Consider the following 21,242-nt stretch of genomic DNA (forward strand, 5'->3'; position numbering starts at 1 on the left):
ATGAATCATGATGTTCAGTTGGATGTAACTGGAAATTAGCAATGTAGTCCTATACATATCTATTCAGAGTTAGACCTACTGAGATCAGTTGGATTTACTTCCAGGTATGTCTGAATAGGACTGCATCCAACATAATATTGTGCCTGCTCTTTGAGTCACCTATTAAAAGTCCTTCCCAGAAGTCCTTTTTTAAAGGCATCGTTCGGTAGAGAACCCCACCACCACAATATTCCTATTTCTACTTCCCTCTAGAGGACTAGGAACTTGCATTGCTGCATGTGGGCTGTCAATTAGCATTATTTCCATTTGTTTTAGATCCAGACAGGCGATCTGTTTCAACAATGAACCTTTCGAAACATGTTGATCCAGTCATTAACAAGAGGCTCTCCTCCTCATCTGCAACATTACTAAATTCTCCAGACAGAGGTACAGTTTAAAGAGAAACGGCAGTTGAAAAGGAAAGGTCTAAAAATGTTTTGTACTATGATTTAACCATTTTGATCTCAAGTAATTTCCTTCAAATTGTTAGAGGGGGAAAAAAGGTTTCAACCACAAGCCCAAAAGTTGGCAAAGGAGAAACAACATGTATGAAATAGCAAAACTGGCTTCAATCGGTACATGTAGCAAGTGCTAAAATCAGTGCTTCTGTCAGGTTTTTTAGTAAATGGATTTTTTTTAAAATAGAAAACCAGCTCATCTCTCCATAGTGCATGGAATCCATTTTAATATTTGTACATCACTCCAGAACATATTCATCCGGTTATTTTTTTATTATTATTGTTTTATTTCACCACTTTAAACAAAACAACAAAAACAATTCTTTAATCTTCCCAGCACAGTCAACTTGCTGGCTTACATTGGCTCAGAAATTGGATACTCATTGTCTTTATCAAATTTATTGGTGCCTTAGTTTTAGCGAGAGGCTATATTCCCAATCATATTTCAATCTTTGGGTTTTGTTTTTTTAAAGTCTAAATGAGCTGCTGTTTTCATTGCACATAGAGGTGGTGTAATCTTCCTTTAGGAACAGGGAAATGTAATGTATCTTCTAGTGTTAAGCAAAATATCTACAAGTGTTGTACATTGATTGTATCCCGAAGCAGCTTTCTGAAAACAAAGTTTAAATAGATTTTGGGTTATGCTGTGAAACTGGTTGGAAGGTCATATATGTTTGATAAAGAAAGGCTGTTATCCTATATATAGTTACCTGGTAGTAAGTCCTACTGAATTCAGTGTGACGTGTTGAGCACCAGAGTAAACATATATAGGATTATTTTGCTTATGTCCTTAAAACATGTGGATTTAATGTTTAATACACATCTGGACTTTGCATGATTGGAGATCTGTGTCTTTGCTCTGATGTATGCCAGGCTGACAGTCAAAGTACAGTAGTTCATATCAGCTATCGGCTTAGATTTGTGTGGGCTTTTCTGCATGTTTGGTGATATGTATGTATTTCTGCTTTGTTATATGCCAGGCTGACAGTTATGTGTAATAGCTTTTCTCAAATGTTGTCTCCAGTATATATTATCTCAGATTTGACTGATATGGCAGCAAAGCACAGTGACTGAGGGAAATAGTTTTTTACTTTTCAAAATCATATAACTGATGTTTGCAAAGAAAGTTTTCCAGAAAGATAGCTATTCATTGAAAGATAATTATTGGAGATCTGTGACTACAGCTATGATAAAATCAATGTTGAAGGTCAGGAAAGACATGCAGCCTATTATAATAATAATAAATAATAATAAATATTTATTTATATTCCACCTCTTTCGTTTTAAGGATCAAGGCGGGTTGTATCTAAGAATATAATGCTAACAAAAAAAGTACTAGAGAGTGCATTGTCTACAAGTTGCATATTCTGCTAGTGCAACATCTAATGCAACTAGCATAAGCAATGCTAGCACATTGAAGTCATAATATATTTATGCAGTAACTAGCACAACAGATTGTGTGTGTTCAAGTACTAGCATTAATAACATGAAAGCATTATACATTTGAACAGGAGTGGAAATGTGGGGCCTGTAAGCAAGGGAAGATGTGCAAATGTGTGCGGCCCCTTGCCAACACTGAATATGGTCCATGGGGTCACAAAGGTTGTGCATCCCTGTTTTAGTGCAATGACACCTGTGAATACAGTGATCCATTATTTATTGCAAATGATACTGGTAGATACATGGATCAGTGATTGGAAACTTAACAGTTGTAATATCACCTGCTTTGCTCCTGAAGTGTACAACTTAAACTTCCTTTCCCATTGCCCTTAATGCATCCATTCTACACAGATACCTCCTATAATTATGCTTAGGCTCAAGCATACACACAGTATGAGAAACAAGTATAGTGACCCCATTTTACTGTGTAAACACCCATTGAAACTCACTGGTGACCCTTGCTTATCCAGTTCAGTCTTTCTAATTCCCAATTTCAGTTACTGACCCATGCAGATCCAGTGTTTGGTTTCTTTCAAGCATCTGACATTGTGGTATCTGTGTCTATGAAGGCAGTATCCTTACAAATGTTTAGAGGGAATTACATTAGGAATCCCATATGAACCAAACACCACAGGCTGCTTTTTTCATAACAGAATTTTACTGCTCTGCAAGAGACCAAATAATTGGATTGGCATGTCATGGATATATATGTTAAAAGCAGAGAAAAAAACAGAAATAATACATTTTTTCTTTCAAAATTAATGTTGTCTACAGTTTGTAGTACCTCTTATAGATTGTTTTAAACATAAAGATGATTTTCATCCTGCTTGTTTATGTGCTGGTGCTGCTGACATTCCTCTACCACAATCCTTTTAGAGATGGAGCCTTTAGGGTGTTGTTTTTTTCTTTCTCTTCTTCTATAGCAGCAATGTTGTATGCCACTTGACAAATTGCTTCTGCATAAGACTTTTTAAATTCCTTGACTTGTGATATATGATTCACTAGAATTATGCAGAGAATTAGAAAGAGCTCTTGCATGCTCCTTAATGCTCCTCTAAATCCTGTCTTTAAATATGAATTTGACCATTGTGTCTGGGTTGCCCTTTAAGTATGGGAGTAGGTATATTTTGAAAAATGCTGGCAGCTAAATGCAGTTTTAAGGACTATGTAGATATTTTTCTCCTTTAATTATAAGAAATATATACCTTGAAGTCAGGATTATCTGATGAACTTTTCCCTCTATCCTATGTATCTGACAACTCTATACAAAATAATTTACAGTTCTTTTATTTGCTTCCTCTGGTTCTATTTGCTATGCAAGTGCATGTATGTGTGTGTTTCCATACTAGATTTTTATGTGCTGCCTTTGTGATTTGCTTTTGTGGCAAATGTCTACATGTCTATGATGTAGTGCAAAAATCCATCCATCATTTGATGGAGGCACATTTATTCCTAATGTCCCAATGAACAGGAGGGTTTCATTTAGTTAAATGTTAACTCTTAGAATGAAACGTCAACCAAGTATCTAAACTGGAGTTGCTTTGAGATTGTGTGTGTGTACTCAGTAGCACATCTCTGCCCAAGGTGTGTACAGGGTAAGCTATGTGTAAAAATGGACTCATGCTGGGATTGGCATGAGCTGAACTGCCCATAGAGCCCAAAGCCCTATGATGGCAGACAGCTTCCATCTAGAGGTATTTGAAAGTAGTAAAAATTGTCCTCACCATGTAGCAGGACAGTAGTAACTGACCAACTTGCTACATAAGTTGAAGCTTGTTAAACAGAAGTCTATCTTACCTTCCATCTGAAGGCACTCTGAGCAATTTTCACTTAGGAGCATTATAGAGGAGAGCTGTAGTTTAGTAGGAGAGTGCATGCTTTGCACGTAGAATGTCCCTGAAACAATCCCTAGCATTTTCAGACCAGAGCTTGGGAAATGTCACTGTCTTCTATGTGAAACAAATCTTTGGGTTTGCTCCAGACTTGGGGGTACACCCATTGAACTCAATTGTGTAAGTTGGTCATGACACCTGACCATTCATCATATATTTCACTCATGATATTTACGTGCTGTTTCCAAATTTGGATAGTCACTGGTAATTTGGAAAAGTTTTTTCTGGAGGTCATTGAACCTGAGATCTTTCCCTCTCATTTGTCAGGTGAAGTATTTCTTTTCCTTCATAGTGCCTTCACAGAACTAAATTTAAAGTACTCTTCTTCGTGCATCTTTACAACCATGCTTAGGGGGGTTACAGTGCATTATAACCTTCTCTCCATTTGTGTTGTGGTAGCTTTGGTTTGGAATTGTTCACCTTCCAAATAGTTTCACTCAGAATTGTCCAGTGGAAAATATATGTGTGTTTCTCTGTACTGATCTTAAATCAGTGGAAATTGGTAGGAGATAGGGTTTTTTTAAAAAAAAAAATATTGTTATGAGAGCATCTAAAATTTGGCTTAGTGTTAATTTAATCCATCAACATATATTTTGTAATATCCTACCATTTTTCCTTTTAGCCATATGGTGAAGCATTTGTGTGTGTTTTGTCACCACATCGATTCAGGACCTCTTCCTGCAAAACATTAGTATATGGTTGAAATGTGGAAAAACTGGCCTAGTTTATGTATCATCTTTTCAGTCTTAACATGCTTATTTGTAACTTTGGACCACACATAGTGATAGTTCTGATTTCAAGGGAAATTCTGCAGTATTTTCTCCTTTTGTGATATTCCTTGCTCATGCAAGTAAATACATTGTACAAATAAATGTGGATGTGGACAGAAGCAGGGTGTTTTCTACTTTCCTTTACTGCAGGGGAGGAGACCTCCCAACTCATGGGCCTAATCCAGGCTGCTGTGGTCCCCATTCTAGCACACAAAGATTCCCTGGTCTGCCTTCCCTCTCAGTATAGAGATGGAGCATAAGGAAGCCAGGGCTGAAGCTGGGGATCTTGTCTTTTCCATGCTGCCAAGGTAGGGTTGGGGGCGAGCGCATTCAGGTAGCATTTCATAAGGTAGCAGAATCCCAGTCCATTTGCTGACTGTGACTGGCTTAATCCTCCTCCCACGGATCAGTTCCATCTCTTAACAGTAGTAGTGGCTGGGCTGGTGGCTTCTGTGTCGGTGAGATGTTTCACTAGTCCATTCCAGAATTTAAAATGAATTTTCAAATAGTTCTCCAGGATGGTGAACCCTGTCCTCAAAATAGGTTGAGCAACTTGGAAAACATTTAAACTTCTTTTCAAAACTCACAAGCGACCACTGGTTAAAACAATGAGCACATAAAAGAGCCATGTGCATAGATGAATGTAGACAGCTGTATAAGTTGGACATGCTTCTTAGCAGGCTATTAGTAAATACTAATTAAAATTTTGTAAATATTCATCTAGTACTGTACATGGGAGTGAATTGTATGTAACACCTTGTTTTGCCTTTTAAACAAAGTTGAGTATTTTTTTTTAAATCGTGACTTCAGCAGTAGTTTCAGAGAGTGATGACAGAGAAAGCAGGAGAGTTGCAGAGTAGAACTGGTGAGAATTGAGCCCTCCACTGCAGCTCTTCTCTCCTGGAAATAGTTCTCATCCCTCTGTTGCATTAAAAGTTGTAGAGGAAACTTGTGCTGTCTTGTGTTGAAGTCTTAAGCTGCTAATTTAAGAAGGAGGAAAGTTAAATGGCAGCAAGAGTTTTCCCACCCCTGCCCGGGCTCAGTTACTTCCCCTTTCATAAACATATACTTTGCAAGTGGACAATTTATTGTAGTGCATGGAAATAAAGTGGCAGTGAACAAATATTTAAGAGCACTCAGAATGAAGCATCACCCTGAATGAAGGTGTTCACTGAGGGGAAATAATGTAAATGGGTGTTTCTTCTTTTAGATTTTGCTGCAAGAAATCCTCCGCCCCACATTTCTTTAGATGCAAGTTTAATGAACACTTATGTGCTTTAATGGTGACACCCATTGTATCTTTGTTACTTTATGTAATATATCTGAATGTAGTTCCATTAATTTAAAAGGTTTTTCTTTTCTTTTTTGCAACACTTCACTGTGTAAAACCTTTTATGCATGCAACCTGCTATGGATGCAGTGTCAAACTTCTTATGTAAAACCATTTTTTCTAGCCTTGATAAAACTAAAGCATGATGGTGTCAGAAGGAAAGAAACTTTGTATGGGATCACTTCCTTTAACACTTCTCTCTTTCTGTATAATAGGATGAGAACCATGCATCTCTCCTGATGTTGTTGAAATGCCTTTTCATTGGCTAAACTGTAAAGGGCTCCTGGGATTTACACGTCAACAGCTTCTGGAGATTGGATGATTCCCACCCTGACTTATGAAATAAACTGAAAAGTGTTAGATTTTGAGCACATGTTAAGAAAAATGCCTTTGTTTTAAATACATAGCAACATCTGGAACATATATGTTGTACCCTTAAAATTACTTCTTTGTAAAGTTTAAGATAGGCAAGGTAGGATCCATGCTATGTAATACTTAGCTCCAGTTTATATGAATGTCAACATAATCTAAGTTGTGGCTAATTGTGCAGCTGAATTGTGTGGGAAATGAGCTCAGCTTACATAGGGTGCTTTGAGGGAGATAACTTCTGATGCTACAACAAAAGGCAGCAAGGGTCTGTTCTCTCTGGGCCATTTTTATTTTAGATAGATAGGTAGTTCTGTTTGTCTATGAAAGCACATCACTTTGGGAGACTATTATATTTCATTCCTTCCATTATGAGAACAGTTTTTTTAAAAAATCTGGAAAGTGATGATATTCCCTTCTAAAAATGGGTTGAGTAGCCTTTGAAGTAATGCCAGCATATCATGAAACCCAAGAAAAAGCACACACGCAAAATCACAAGGGCATGTTGTTCAGCTCTCTGACCCTCCATGAAATAGGTTTTTTTAAAAAGGAAATATCTGCATCTTCTGTGAGAGTAAGATGTGAGGGCTATAGCTGCATGTAGAACTCGTGGTTACCCCCTGATTTTTTCTTTACATACATTACTCAAAGTAACATAAAATAAATGTCCTGAAGCATCCTGCTCTAAAAGTTCTTTTCAGAAATAAAAGTGGTGAGTAACAGTAGGTGGAAACCTTTATAATACCTTATAATACACATGTACACTGATCCCTTGATATTATTTGTTCTGGTTAGGTAACATTTTTAGGTTTTTGGAGTATGGTAATATATGAAGGGTCTGCTGATGCTAAAAGCTGTAAAGGAAATGTACAATGAAAGGTAAATTGGATGAGGCATCTGTGGCTTTTCAGTGTTTTTAATAAAACAATCTATATGCAGTGTGGAACAATGTTTTCTTAACTGCTTTGTATGGTACCTGACCCTTTGTGAAAGACATGTGATCTAACATTTCACTTATATGGTGACACTCAGCTCGACGTCTGCAGCTAAGTCCATGGGAGAGCAACGTTGTTAGCCGACTTTCGACACCAACACATTCGTTCTTGGCCCGGAGCAAAAGTGCAGCCACCTTGTCAGGAGATGCAGGTAAAGGAATAGTATTCAACAGCTACTCAGATATGGGTTTTAATTTGTTTTTAAACTCTCCATAGCTGTTTGAAATTTAATTTTGTCCAAGATTAATGTCAGATTGCTTGGTTGTAAATTGAATGAACTCCCTTCAGACAGCAATATGGATTTTTTTTTCTTTGCGTCTTTTCCCCTCCCATCCTGTGACCTCATTTTTGAAATTTTGCCTGTCTCTCTATTGTTGGTTGTGTTTCTCTAACATTGTTATAAGAAAATTATCTAATTGCCTGCAGTACATAATAGATATGGATTAATAGGAAGATGCCTGCTAACAACCTCTACAGACATTACCTAACCTGATTCTGTCCTTTTAAAATACTTCTTAGATGTATGCAATTGTAGAGATAAATATTTTAGGTAATATTTTAGCTTAGTGTTTTTAGTATTTTTTATCCCCTCCTTTCACCATTAGTCTTATGTCTTTAACATTTAATCAGTTGGCAAACGTTCATTAGGATCTGATTTAAAAACTAATTTTTAAAGAATTGTTCCAGTGGTCAAATTACTTCCTTCATTCAGTGAACACTATAAAGGAGAGAAAAAGAGCATTTGCAGATCAAGGACTTAAGACACAATCAAGCACAGGAAGTTTAATCCTACTTTGGCCTTTCTTTTTAGTTTGTCAGATTATTGATATCCATTTTGTTTGCCAACCAGGAGCACACAGTTACAAAAAATGCAGTTTATGGCCATCCCATAGAATTCAAGGGGTCCAAACAATACAGTTGCACTTTTTTTCAATGAAAGCTACCAATGTCTAAATTTAATTGACTTCTACCCTTACATACAATCCTGTGCATGTCTACTCCAAAGCAAGCCCTCATGGGTTCTGTGGGATGTGGAAACAGAGTGGCAAGCTTTGTTGTTAATACGAGTGCATTTAATACAGGTTATTTTGTTTTGTTCTACTCATTTTTTGAAAAGAGGACAAAAACGATGAGATTTCTGTAAGAATGCTTGAGATAAAGTCTTGTTTTTGTGTTATATCATTCTCTCTGGGCATTCTTACAGAGTGACAGCAATGTATATCCTCTCACTTTTGAATGAATATAAAATTTTGGACTATAGCATCAAGGAATAAACAAACACAGCATCATCCACAGCTGATGGTGTGTGTGTGTGTGAAAGCATAGAGAGAACAAAATAGTGCCAAAACCAAAAGTTTAATCATTTACTTGTGGAAATCTATCCCTAATTTAGAAAATCAATAAACTGGTGTTGCTAAATCTAAAGAAATTACAAATGACCTCAGATTGTTCTCTACTGTAACAATATCATTCTATCCCAGGGCTCTCTTTAAATTTTCCAGCATTTCCAGTGGATAAAAAGAAATGATACTAAACTGGAAGTGCCATTAAAATATGATAATGTGATTTAAGGCCTCAGAGACTTAAGAAGGCATGTTTGATACAAAATCCAAGTGTGTCAAATTAATGATGACACTTCCTTTTCTCTCAGTTATCAGTTAGGAAACGATTAATTTCACAGCTTATGTAATAGAATTAATACAGATCCTCACAAGGGAATTTTAATAATATTACTGCCTCTTTTGAATGCATAAGTATTCCCAGGTGCTTATAGCTTCATTTCAAAATAAAGGGCTACCAGTAAAACAGAATAGAAACTGCCATTAGCTGAAAAGAATTTGCTTTTTAGTGGTAGAAAGGGCACATATGTAATGAATACATTTCAGGTGCATTCCTATCCCTGTTCTCTTGGGAACTCAATGAGATCTATATCTAAGCAGATATATTGATATATTATGAAGTTAAGTATAAAGTTCTCTGTATGTACCTTTTCCTTGATAAAACTGGGATTTAAACATCATTATATTATGTGCTTGGGTAGCAGAGCTAGAGATAGTTTTTCAAAATGTCCTTATATGCATAGACTTGGTATAATTAATAATTCAGCACTAGTCAATATACAAATAGAAATGCTAGATTTAGTATACTCATTTAGATTGATGCTGAGTCTTGCTTTGTAAGCTAGTGAATTGCATGTGCTAGTTTTTAAGATAGAAGATGTTGGTTGAGGAAATTTAGGATGCACACTCAAAACTTATAGCATGGATACCTGTGCAAAGGGAGCAGGATGGGTTAGAGCAGGGAATTGGACTGGCTCTAAATTGGCTGTTAGGATATGCTGTGTGTTTTTGCATGCAGTGTGTAATTTGGACCTCAATGCTTGTCTCACCTTTTAAAAAAACAGTTGTATCAATTGATCATTAGATACCAAGAGAAATGCTCCTGTATTTGTTTAGCTATTTGAAAAGGACATCTAGTGAGGATTTTGCCATGCAAATTTCTCACATTATCTGTGTATCTGCAATGGTTGCTAATGCACTCTCATTTAATACACTGATTGTTAAAACACACTAATTTTTGGAACTATTTCATATGCATTATGTTTCCTTTGCACATGTGCATGTGTACATATGGGAAAATGTATGCTCAATGACTTCCAATCACTATTTTTTATTTGTATAAAAGTTTTTTATAAATGTGCAGATCAAAATTTAGACTTACTTTCTGGTAACTGTCCAGTATGCAGTTCATAATTTGAACTTGGATAAAAGTTTACAACATACAGTATGGGAAAGGAAATTAAATTATTTGATGTCATGGTGTAATTGTGTTTCCTTGTGCCTTGATCTAACTTTAGCTGGATAGGGAACTAGGTATGTAGTGAAATGCTACATATGGGTTGTTTTTTCTTAACAGCCAAGGCTGTATACAGTGATACATTTTTTTACCTCTGTTTTCATTCCCATTGGTATTTTCCCTGTGGTGATCTGAAGCAGGTTATTTTGCTCCCTGTTCCCATTGCCCTTCTGGAACCTCTCTTTTTTAAAATCAGCTGTCAATCAATCGCTTAAGCACTTGACGTCACAGCCAATCAATCGCTTAGGCGCTTTTCCCCTCTGGGAAAGGAAAAAAGAGCCTGTATTTGCCCCAGATCCCTTTGCGTCCAGGCTCTTCTGTGTCTCCCCAGACTCCCTCTGGGAAAGAGAGAAGAGGAGCCTCTATTTGCCCCACATCCCTTTGTGTCTGAGGCTCTTCTGTGTCTTCCCATAGTTCCTCTGGGAAAGAGAGAAGGAGTCTCCATTCCCCCAAATCCCTTTGCCTCCCCCATTGCTCCCTGGGCTGTCTGGGGGGGCGATCAAGCAGGCATGTAATGTCAAGCCCATCTGCTGCTCAGGCGCTCAGGCAGAGGCAGAAAAAAGAAAAAAGAATAATTAAAAAATGGTGTTCAGTGGGTCTCCTCACATGTCAGTCTATGAATGTGGAGCAAGGGGGAGGTTGCAGGGGGAGTAATGTGTTTACTGCATGTGGAGCTCAATGTAGCACGATCACCTTACCCTGCTTCCCACTCCACCGGGAGAAAGGCTATGCGAATGGAGGAAATGGCGCCAATAATGCAGGGAAGAGAACAAGCGGGTGACACCCCCAGACCAGCCCCTTGAGCACTGCTCCTCCCATCCTCAAGTTCCCAAACCAGACACCCTTGTCGTTCCCATTCATATGCTACGAATCAGACTCAGGAGGCACAGGAAAACTCGCTGAAAAGCTGCTGTTTTTTTAAACCAGTTTATCAACCACTGATTCAGGTTTTTCAGGATAAATCGATTCAGATTCGAATTCCAATGGGAACAATATCGGAGCAATGCGGATCAAATGCACGCTCAAATGGAAATTATGCACCCATGATTCACATTCTGATCCGCGTTATAAGCCAGTGGGAATGGAGCCTTTGGGAAGGAGGGCACCATGGTGGATAGAAGAGATTGATGAAAATTGGGTATTCTGCCTTGCATAACCCAGTATTTCCAGGTAGAGCAAAAGCCATCATTGGACACAACCCAGCTCTCTCAAACCTGGTTCCAAATAGCTGATTGGGCTTTTAGCTTCCAAAAAGATGATTTTTTGCTCATAGAACTGATTACTCTTTGATGTATCAGTTAGCAATGTATGACAATATAATGATGCTACTGGACTCTTGAACTTTACCTCTTGTAGCATCTGTTTTGTTATCTGTGATTTCTCTGTTTCAGAAGTAAAGATTTCTAAGAATAATCCTGGTGTACTAATCATTTTGATTTTCCATCTTTTTAAACTAACCTCCTTGTTAAAACTAATCTCCTAGAAAACTCATCAGTTCACGATGGGCTTTTTTTTTTTGTTTTAAAAAAAGTTAAATATTACTTTAATAGAACCATCACTGTGATTATTTTAAGGCATCTTCTTTGACAGGGAGTGTGTCTGTGTGTGTATGTGCTGTTTTCAAATGCATATGTATATATATGAGCTTTGATGTACCAGTATTCACTTGGTTCTTTTTCCCCTCAGATTTATTTTTAGCTTAAGCTTTAATTGATAGTGGAATTATTTTATCCAACCATAGCTCTACAAGGCAGTGTTGCTCATTTAAATGAGTCAGTGGAGTAATACAAGAAATAAATAAGTATACATTTCAGCATATTTGAACCTTACGGAAAAGACCAAGACTTCAAAATCCCATATCTCCCCCTAACAGACATAACACCAGAAATAATTATATCTTTCAGTATAACAAATAAGTATGTTCTGGGATTGTTTGGGTTACAAGTTTGCTTTGAATAGCTCCATAAGACTTGTGAAATTGAAAGTTTTGAAATGCTTCTGTAATGTGCAAATTGCTCTACTTGGTTATATATATATATTTAATAACTTCACATTATCTGAAGTTACAACACTCACACACACACTGATATTATTTGGGGACAAAATAAGAATCATAGTTTAATTCAGCAGCATATCGAGATATTTTTGAAATATTCTGATTTTTAATGAATCCAAAGTTATTTGTGGATCATTGCATGATGGTTCTAGTTTAATTCTTTCTTTTTCTTTCCTATATTAATACTTTCTTTCCTATATTTCTCCCTTCTTTCTTCCTTTTCCTGTTTCATGCTCATGGCTTTCCCTTTATGTCTTCTATTAAATATATATACATATGTATTTTTTAAAAAAACATATCCCATACTGTAGTTATCCCCATTTGTCCTCGTTCAGCATCTTGCAGCCCCATCAGCCCTCTCTCCTTCAAGGCCATAAGCTGTCGAAATCCAGCAGACAGAGCAAAACTCTTTGGCACAACACCTGATGTTAGACGTAGGAGGACTACAAATTCAGCAGGGGTAAGCTCATTAGTTATGAATAGCTATAGTGAAGCAATGGCCTGTTACAGACAGCCAAAATAAAGCTGCTTCAAGTCACAGTGGAGGTATGGTGTTTCAATGATGCATGCGTCCTAAGAGTCCAGAAGTCACACCAAAGCCATGCTCCAGCCCTAAGGACTGGAGCGTTCTTTGGTGTGGCTCCTGGACTCTTAGGACGCATGCATCATTGAAACACTATACCTCCACTGTGACTCGAAGCAGCTTTATTTTGGCTGTCTGTAACAGGCCAATGTTACGTAAGATACAGACTACATAGTCTGCTTTGATCACAGCAAAGTGGTTTGCTTAGACGCAAGAAATGTGTCATAATTAGAGCTTGGAATATTTATGTACTACAACTCCCAGAATCCCCCAGCCAATGGGCCCACCATGTTGGCCAGGGAAATCTGGAAGGTGTAGTACAAAAGTTAACTTTTAGTATCTCTGGATGGAATATAGGTTTCTAGGTTGCTTTCAGACAAGGCTTTGTGCAATCACTCAGCCTTGAACATATTAGGAGGTTCCAAATTATCCAGTCTTCCATTTTAAAACTTTCTGTGTTTCCTGCCATTTCTTGCATCTTTTTCCTTTCCATAAAACATATGTTAAGAGAAGGAAAGATGGAGTAGCAGCACAATTGCTGATGATTTGACAGTTAGGAGATGACTGTCTGGAAGCACCCTTATATTACTGAGTTATTAAGACATTAAGATACAGTGTGGGCCCATATTGTTTACTTGCTTACTTGGTTTATTTGCTTTTAATTTATACATAATATTTAGAAGGGATAGTGGAAATGTTGGAAAAGCTGCAAAATCTTGGTAAGAGAGGTAACTGGAATGGATTACAGATGCCTAAATTTAGAAAACTGACAACTGAAGATTTAGAAAACTTCAGCTCCGTATAACTTTTTGGTTAAACCAGCCAGCCTCCTGCATTCCCCTCCCACTACAAGCAAACTAAACCTAACCCATTATCCCCAGTGACTCTAACTCCTGACAGAACCTAAAGGTGAAACCTGGTTCTGACAGGTGACTGCAGACATGAAGGGGGGGCACATCCCTGCCTTTTCTGATGACAAAAGCAGTTCCATCAGGAATCATTGTGATATGATAGAATTGGGTCCCATTCTATAAATTTATGTTCTGGGGTTGCATTCACATTTAAACATAGCGTTAATTGGGATTAAGACTAGTTCTTACTGTGCATCAGCTATTATCACATTTAATAAGGAAGCTGTCTTTCTATGGTCGTTGTCTGTTTTCAGATTCAGAATGTGTGAGGTATTACTTAGTTGAGTACATTGTGACTTACTGACTTACCCTATTTGCTGAATTTTAGACTAACAGAAAAGAAAAGGAAAAGGGCCTTTCAGTGTCTAATCAGTCATCTGGCAAAAAGAGAGCTCGCTCACCTTCAACCTTCCGAAGTAAATCATCTGCTTGGTGAGTAACTTGCTAGTTTATATAGTGCTTTAACTGCTCTTTTCATCCTGTAGAAATTGAAAGAAAATGTATACAGTAAAATAACATCCCTGCTCTGATATGTTTTCAGACTATCAGTGGATTATCAGTGAGGCCTTAACCTCTCATCTCAGGCTCAAATACACTGGTACAGACCAGGACATCAAACCGCATTGTGATGCTCTCTGCTTTGTCCATGTTAGGAATCAGTATAGCTTCAGAAAGTTCCACAGGCTATGGGAAACATGCTCATCTATAATCCACTGTGCAGCAAGGCCAGTGGCCATGCTCGGTAGGGGATATTGGGAACTGTAGACCAAGCTATGGGTAACAAGTGAGCATGTTTCCTATAGCCTGTTAGCAAAGCACAGAAATCCGCCTCCAGATGTAGAAATTTATTAATTTCATTTCACATGCTCAAATTTCCCTAAAACTAGGTATGATGGAATCTCCTGTACTGGTTCACCCCTAGTTCCTACTGTTGGGCATATATGGGTTGGGTCCAATTTACTTGAAGGAACGCCTCCTCCCATATAATCCTTCCCGCACACTCAGGTCTTCTGGGAAGAACTTATTGCAGTCAAGAAAAAATAGACTGGTAGTGACTTCCCAGAGGACCTTTTCAGTTGCTGCTCCAAAAATTTGGAATGACCTGCTGGAGGAGATTCGTCAGATTTCATCTCTTTTATTCTTTTAAGAAGGCAGTAAAAATGTTTCCTTCCAGTAGGCCTTCCCAAACTGATCTCTGCCCTGAATAAATCAACTGCCCATATTAACCTGCTCCTTATTATTGCAATTTTAATCAATGTTATTCTAGCTATCGGCTTTTATTGTTATTTGTATTGATGGGAGGGTGGGTAGAAGGGGTGGTGGTTTGGGGGATTTTCCTTGTTATTATTGTTTGTATTTGTATTTCATTTTTCACTGCGGTTACCCGCCTCGATCCTCCAAAGGGAGAGGCGAGATATTATTATTATTATTATTATTATTATTATTATTATATCACTCACCTGGCCCTTTTACTCTTGCAACTCCTTCCTTGTTTTGATTGTTAGGCTTCAATGTGACATTTAAATGCATATGCAAATGTGTTCATCATTAGATTAAATGTAATAATGCGTGACTGAGACTTCTTATTCTTAAATGAAAACAGTCAGACAAATATGTAGAAAATAAAAACAGTCCTGATTTTATTGTATAACAAGTATATTAAACACCTATCCTAATGCTGGCGTCATACTCAGTACAATATAACGCACCAGTTAAAATAAAATAGCACTTCTCCCTAAACTCTTTCCACTCTCTCGGTTTCCATCAAACCCAAGTTTCTCACTCATTTACTGTCTTTGTCTATTTCTGTTCATTTCTCGGTTCCTGACTGGCTCCTTCTCTACCTGTTCCTCTCAAGATTTTATTGATTCTTACTGCTTCTTTCCCTAACTGGCCCTGTCTCTATTTTGATCAATCACTGTTTAACAATTTAACAGGTTTTACACTCTTTGCCCATAGCCTCCTTTCACAGCAATCTGAAGGCTGTGATTAGCTGGCTTTACTGAGGCTTGTCTAGCTCCTCTCTCCATACAAGGAAAATGGCTTATGCTGCCTGATACCAAATGTCATATAATGTACTGTGAGTCTACTGTATACATGGACTATAAAATAGCATACACAAATCTCAGGATCCAACAAGCACTTTTAGGCGTGTCAAATGTATTCGTTGGTTTGGCGTGTAGAATTTTAAAACTTGCTTGTCCTTGAATAGGTCTTGCCATATCACAAATAGCTTTTGAAAGTTTCTAAACTAGTTTGCCATGAGATGCAAAGGTTTCTGCTGAAGAAACACAATGTACAAATCTCTCCTGAGTGTGTGGCATGTTGTGCAGCTGCCGTGTCCCCAACTCAGCCCATTCAGAGGTTGCATAGAGCTTCACCTGAACAGGCTGTCTGTTGAGCCCCATAGTCTACAAAAGCTTATGCTACCAACTTCTTTTTCTCAGTTAGATTGTGTTACAGATAGAAGTACTACAAGATTCTTTTGCATACTGATCCATACTATTTCTGTTTTGCATAAATAATCATGCAAAGCAGTTGTGTGAGAGTTTGTACAGCCACTTGCATAGTGAAATAATGCAGATTTAAAGCTGTATGGATACCACTCATGCACTAACTCTAAGATACACAATCGCTAATGTAGAAGACTTTGTACTATTAGTTCAGTAACAATGAAATGCAGGCCAGCATCTTCACATGCAGCTGAAAGGGGGAATGCAAGTGTTTATTGAGGCAGTTGAATATTCTTCATGGCAACTAGATATTTCTCTGCACTACATTCCACTTTGTATCAAGTTTTATTCAATTCATATTGGCTTTAAAATTATAAAGCTTATATAGCATAGTTCTTATTAATAATAAAGATGCAAATTAGAGATGTTCAGTGACATTTGAGGCAAGAAGCTTACTTGGCAGGTGTACATGTATGTTAGGTAACAATAGGAAAAGGGAACTTGTTTAATCTCTAATCTTGGTCATTGTTTCCTTTTCTTTCTACCTCCTTCTTTTCAAATCTTCATTTCTTCTTTTTGAGGGGGGGAGGAATGGATTGGTAAGGAAAAGCACTAAAATCAAAACTCAGTCAAATGAAAATAACAATAAAAGTGTGCATAACATTGTTTTACTGTTTCTTTGTGGTTGAAATAGGCATGCCTCCAGATCTTTGCCTTTTTTGCCTGGGACACCCAAAAAGATAACATCACCACAGGTTTCATCCAGAATCTCCTCTGCTCAACCACGCCCTCCTTCCCCTGGTAACATTCGGCCTGCCAAAAATGAACGCAAGCTGGAAAATGAGCGCAGGCTGGAAAATGAGAAAAAAGATGTACGACAGGAACCTGAGAAGGCTGCTGAAGAAAAGACAGACCAAGGAAAAGTAATCTCCACTCCCAACATGGTTGTAAATGAAGAAGGACTACCCTGTAAACAAGAAACCACGCAAAGTAAGATCTGATTTACCAGTCTTCTAGTATTTTCCTTCCCCAGTTAATGGCTATTCCATTGCAGTCCAGGTAACATTTAGGTGCTGTTTTGATTCATTGAAGACATATTATTCTGTCTAGCCTGCAGTTTTACTGTTTTAACTGAAAAATAGTACTACTGATACACTGCAGCTAAAATTCATGCTGCCTAAATACCAGATTCCATCTGATCTTGGAAGCTAAGAAGGGTCAGCCCTGGTTAGTACCTGGATGGAAGATGGCCAATGAATCCCAGGGGCTGTAGGTTATATTTCAGAGGAGGGAACTAGAAAAACCACATGTGAGTATAACTTCTCTATGAAAACCCTATGAAATTCATGGGGTCTCCCTAAGTCAACAGGTGACTTGAAGACACATGCACCACACACAGTGCTAAAATTCAGAGATCTTCTTTTTATTTTATGCACACAAACCTGCTTTATACTAGATCTTTGGTCCCAGCAGTAATCCAAGGGTCAGGAAAGTGTAGTCCATGGGCCTCATGCAGACATCCCCAGGGATCTGTTTTGTGGCCTCCATGGTCCAAAATATTTTGGGAATAGCTTCTTCTTTTTTTTTATCCCACACTATCCTCAAATGCCTCTAGGGAGTGTGGGGCAATTTAGTCATGTCTTTGGCTCCTAAGGCATTTTAGGCCCAAGGTAGGCAGTTTTTATAACAGGAAGTGACCTGGAGGTTGATTTCCAGTCCTGTCCTGTTGTACAAAAAAGCCTCTTCTGTGCCTAAAATAGCCTGAGGAGCTAAAACATGGTCAGATTGCACTTACCACCATAGAGGATTTTGGAGGCATTTAGAGATCACTGGGATGGCAATGCAGTGCCCTAGCCCCCAACAATTGCCCACCCCTGCTCTGTCCCCACATTGTCTACTTTAACTGCCAGAAGTTCTCTAGAATCTCTGTCAGAAGTCTTTCTCAGAAGTTGGAAAAGTTACCTTTGGGAGCTGTAACTACCAGAATCCCCTCCAAATGCAAGTTGTTCAAGCACAGGTCTTTCCAATCCAGCAGATTTCTCCCTGTGCCACAGGCTCATGTGCCCTTCATAGTTTTAACTACACTGTCATAACATTTTATAATATCTCTCTCATTTCAGAAGTTACATAAATGTGGTTTGTTGATGTTTTCTTGTTTCAAGTGGTCATGGATCCTCTGATGTACAAACATGTATAATACACATTGTCCAAATGGGAGTCTTGACTATTCTTTTCCTGCTGTTCCAGTTGCTGCTATAGTTTTGCCTTCTGGTCCATCAATGGCTTTGCCATCTCCTGTCAGTAGCAAACCTTCTGCAGGGACAACAGACCCAGAAGAAGCAACCAGACTGCTTAGCGAAAAAAGGCGACTGGCCCGAGAACAACGAGGACGAGAGGAGCAACAAAGAAGAGAGAGAGAAGAGGCTGAAAGGTGACATTTGCTGAATGGAGAAGATACAATTTTGAGATATACCATTCTGTATATGTATAAGTCATAGGCCTGAGAGCTTAAATGAATAAGGATATAAGGACAATGAATACATTGATATCCATTTCTTGTTCTTTGCCCTGTGCAATTAATCTGTTGTAGCTGGTGGCTCCAGTGCCCTTGAGATGGTGAATCTGCTGTGGCCTCCAGTCTCAATTATAAGATGCAATGCCAGTTGCTGAATATTACCCTGAAAATAGTTTCAGTACCTTGGATAGCTCCTTTAAATCTAGACTGAAAACTGGAGGAGAAATGGCCAACTGACAGTGGAGCCATCAGTCACTGCAGTTAATGACAGTTGTGGTCAGACTGCACTGGAACTGTCCTTCCCTGATTCAGAAACTATACAATAGAGCTGATTGAAATGTTCAGATGTGTAGACAGTGGAGTCCCTCATGCAAAGCTGTAGTAGAGGAGAATGTGGGAGGGTAGAAGGTGAACCCTTACTTACTCAGTATGCAAAGGGATCTTGTAGCACCCTTGAGACTGACTGAAAGAAAATGTGAGTTTTTGTAGACTTGAGTCTCCTTCCTCAGGTGCACATGCATCTGAGGAAGTAGATTCAAGTCTATGAAAGCTCATGCCACCAGCTTCTCTCTTTCAGTTAGTCTCAAAGGTGCTACAAAATCCCTTTGCACACTGATTTTTCAGACTAACACGGCTATGTCTTTGAATTCTACCTTATTTACTCAGTATTTCCATTCTTGAGCTGCAGTTCCCTGAGGCATTCTGAGGTGGCACAGTCATATGACTGTACAATACACATTGGCTTTTGTCCATCCAGGATAAGAGCGGGGCTCAGGAAGAGAAGGAAGACTCACTAATCCAAGTGTGCCTTCATACCACATACTTTAGAATGAAGTTTTACTGTTTTATTAGGAAATGCTGTTTTCTGATACTTATCCATTTTCAGGGTTGACAGAGTTTTTAATTTTTAAGTGTTAATAGGTGTTTTATTGACTAGAAATGCATGTTAACTATTAATACATCTTTATTTAATAGTCTTTTATTTTTAACTTTTAATAGGTTTTTATTTAACAGCCTTCTTACATTATTAGTAGGTATTTATTTAATAGACTTTAAAAATATTCATAGATTTTTATTTAATAGGTGTTTATTTTTAACTCTTAATAGGCATCTATCTAATGGGTATATACTTTTACTATCAATAGGTGTTTATTTATTTATTTCTGACACATTTTTAAAAAATTGTACACAGAAACAAAATAATTTTTATTCTTATCACCCTATCCTTGCTGCCCATCACCCCTCTCCCAACTCCATCCTGGACATTTGTCTGATGCCTGTCTTTGACATTCACAGGCAAAAGAAGGAAGAATTAGCCCAGAAGATAGCTGAAGAAAGAGCTCGCAGAGAGGAAGAAGCTCAGAGGCTGGAAGCTGAGAGGAAGCAAAGGGAGGGAGAGCAGGAGCAGGAGAGAAAGAAGCAGTTGCACCTGCGTCGCCTGGCTGAAGAAAAAGAGCAAAAAGAAAGAGAAGAAATGGAACAGCTTCAGAAGCAGGTATTTTGAAGCAGAAAAGATTTTCAGATGGCTCTCTGGCTTATATTGAACAGGTAGTGAAAAGATGCTCATGTATAATAGACCTATGGGTTCATTTTGTTCTTTAGCATGTTGAAATTTTCTCTTTAGTAGATTTGCTGGAGTCGGTGTACTTCTAATGAGATTTGGACATACATCATATTTTAACTTGCCTTCTCCCTTCCCTTATTCCAAGTCTCCATCTTTAACAGAGAAGATTATGTTCCCTCGGGCAGCAGTAAGGCAGAGGGCTGCGGTCTGAGTAGATAGACTAAGAGCAGGGTATACTGAGTAAACCGCAGTTGATTTTTTCTGACATGACCATTTGTAAACACATTGCTTCCAGGAACTCCAGTCATTTGCTGCCCATTGGTCAGATGGTCTCAGGGGAAGTACATAATTACTCTCCAGTCACAAAGGATAGTTGACTATCCATTTCCCCCAGTCTTCCTTATCATCAGATCTCAACTAATGGCAGAGATGGGGTAAAGAAGGAAACCCTACCATTGCACCCTGACCTAGGTAGTCATAAAAATGACTGTCTGACACAGAACAACCAATTTAATCATGCACAGAAAAACTGTTTAAAATTCAACAGCATTTTCCCTTCAGTTTCAGAGATGTTTTCCCCAGGACTACAGCAAGGGAAGGGAATGGTAAAATCCCACCCATCCATGCCTGATCTGATCCCATTAGTTACCATCCTTTCCCCCACGTAATGTAGCTTGAATTTAAAAAACCCTACAGGCTAGCTGCAGCGATACGAGCAACACATGTAGAATGAAATGTCTCATAGCAAAAAGGAGGGATGCTTAAATCTTACCTTACCTGTTTTAACTTTTGTATGTTTTTATGTTAACTTATATTGGCTTTTTTTCAACTTACATCATTTTAAATAGATAGTTTTAATTGTTTTTTAAAAATTCGCTGTAATGTTTTAAAATGTTTTTATCTTGTAAACCACCTTGGGTTCCTTCCTGGGAGATAAGCAGCATAAAAATGAAATGAATAAATAAATGAATACCTTAAATATATACACCAAGAGTAAATGTGGAGACAAGCACT

The 21,242-nt window shown here is 38.1% G+C and overlaps 1 protein-coding gene across 3 annotated transcripts in view; it reads left to right on the forward strand.

The window, feature by feature from the left end:
• MAP7 (microtubule associated protein 7) overlaps positions 1-21,242 on the forward strand; it is a 135,328-nt gene that overhangs the window by 101,049 nt on the left and 13,037 nt on the right. For 2 of the 3 annotated variants that reach the window (XM_042471149.1, XM_042471169.1), the window contains exons 6-12: positions 316-426; positions 7,328-7,441; positions 12,514-12,662; positions 14,025-14,128; positions 16,844-17,139; positions 18,397-18,580; positions 19,961-20,159. In XM_042471149.1, the coding sequence (XP_042327083.1) occupies positions 316-426; positions 7,328-7,441; positions 12,514-12,662; positions 14,025-14,128; positions 16,844-17,139; positions 18,397-18,580; positions 19,961-20,159 (1,157 nt within the window). The remainder of the gene's footprint in view (positions 1-315; positions 427-7,327; positions 7,442-12,513; positions 12,663-14,024; positions 14,129-16,843; positions 17,140-18,396; positions 18,581-19,960; positions 20,160-21,242) is intronic. The other variant, XM_042471159.1, reaches the window with a different exon arrangement.

This window comes from Sceloporus undulatus, chromosome 1 (assembly GCF_019175285.1).
Source record: "Sceloporus undulatus isolate JIND9_A2432 ecotype Alabama chromosome 1, SceUnd_v1.1, whole genome shotgun sequence".
In the NCBI taxonomy this organism is placed as follows: Eukaryota; Metazoa; Chordata; class Lepidosauria; order Squamata; family Phrynosomatidae; genus Sceloporus; species Sceloporus undulatus.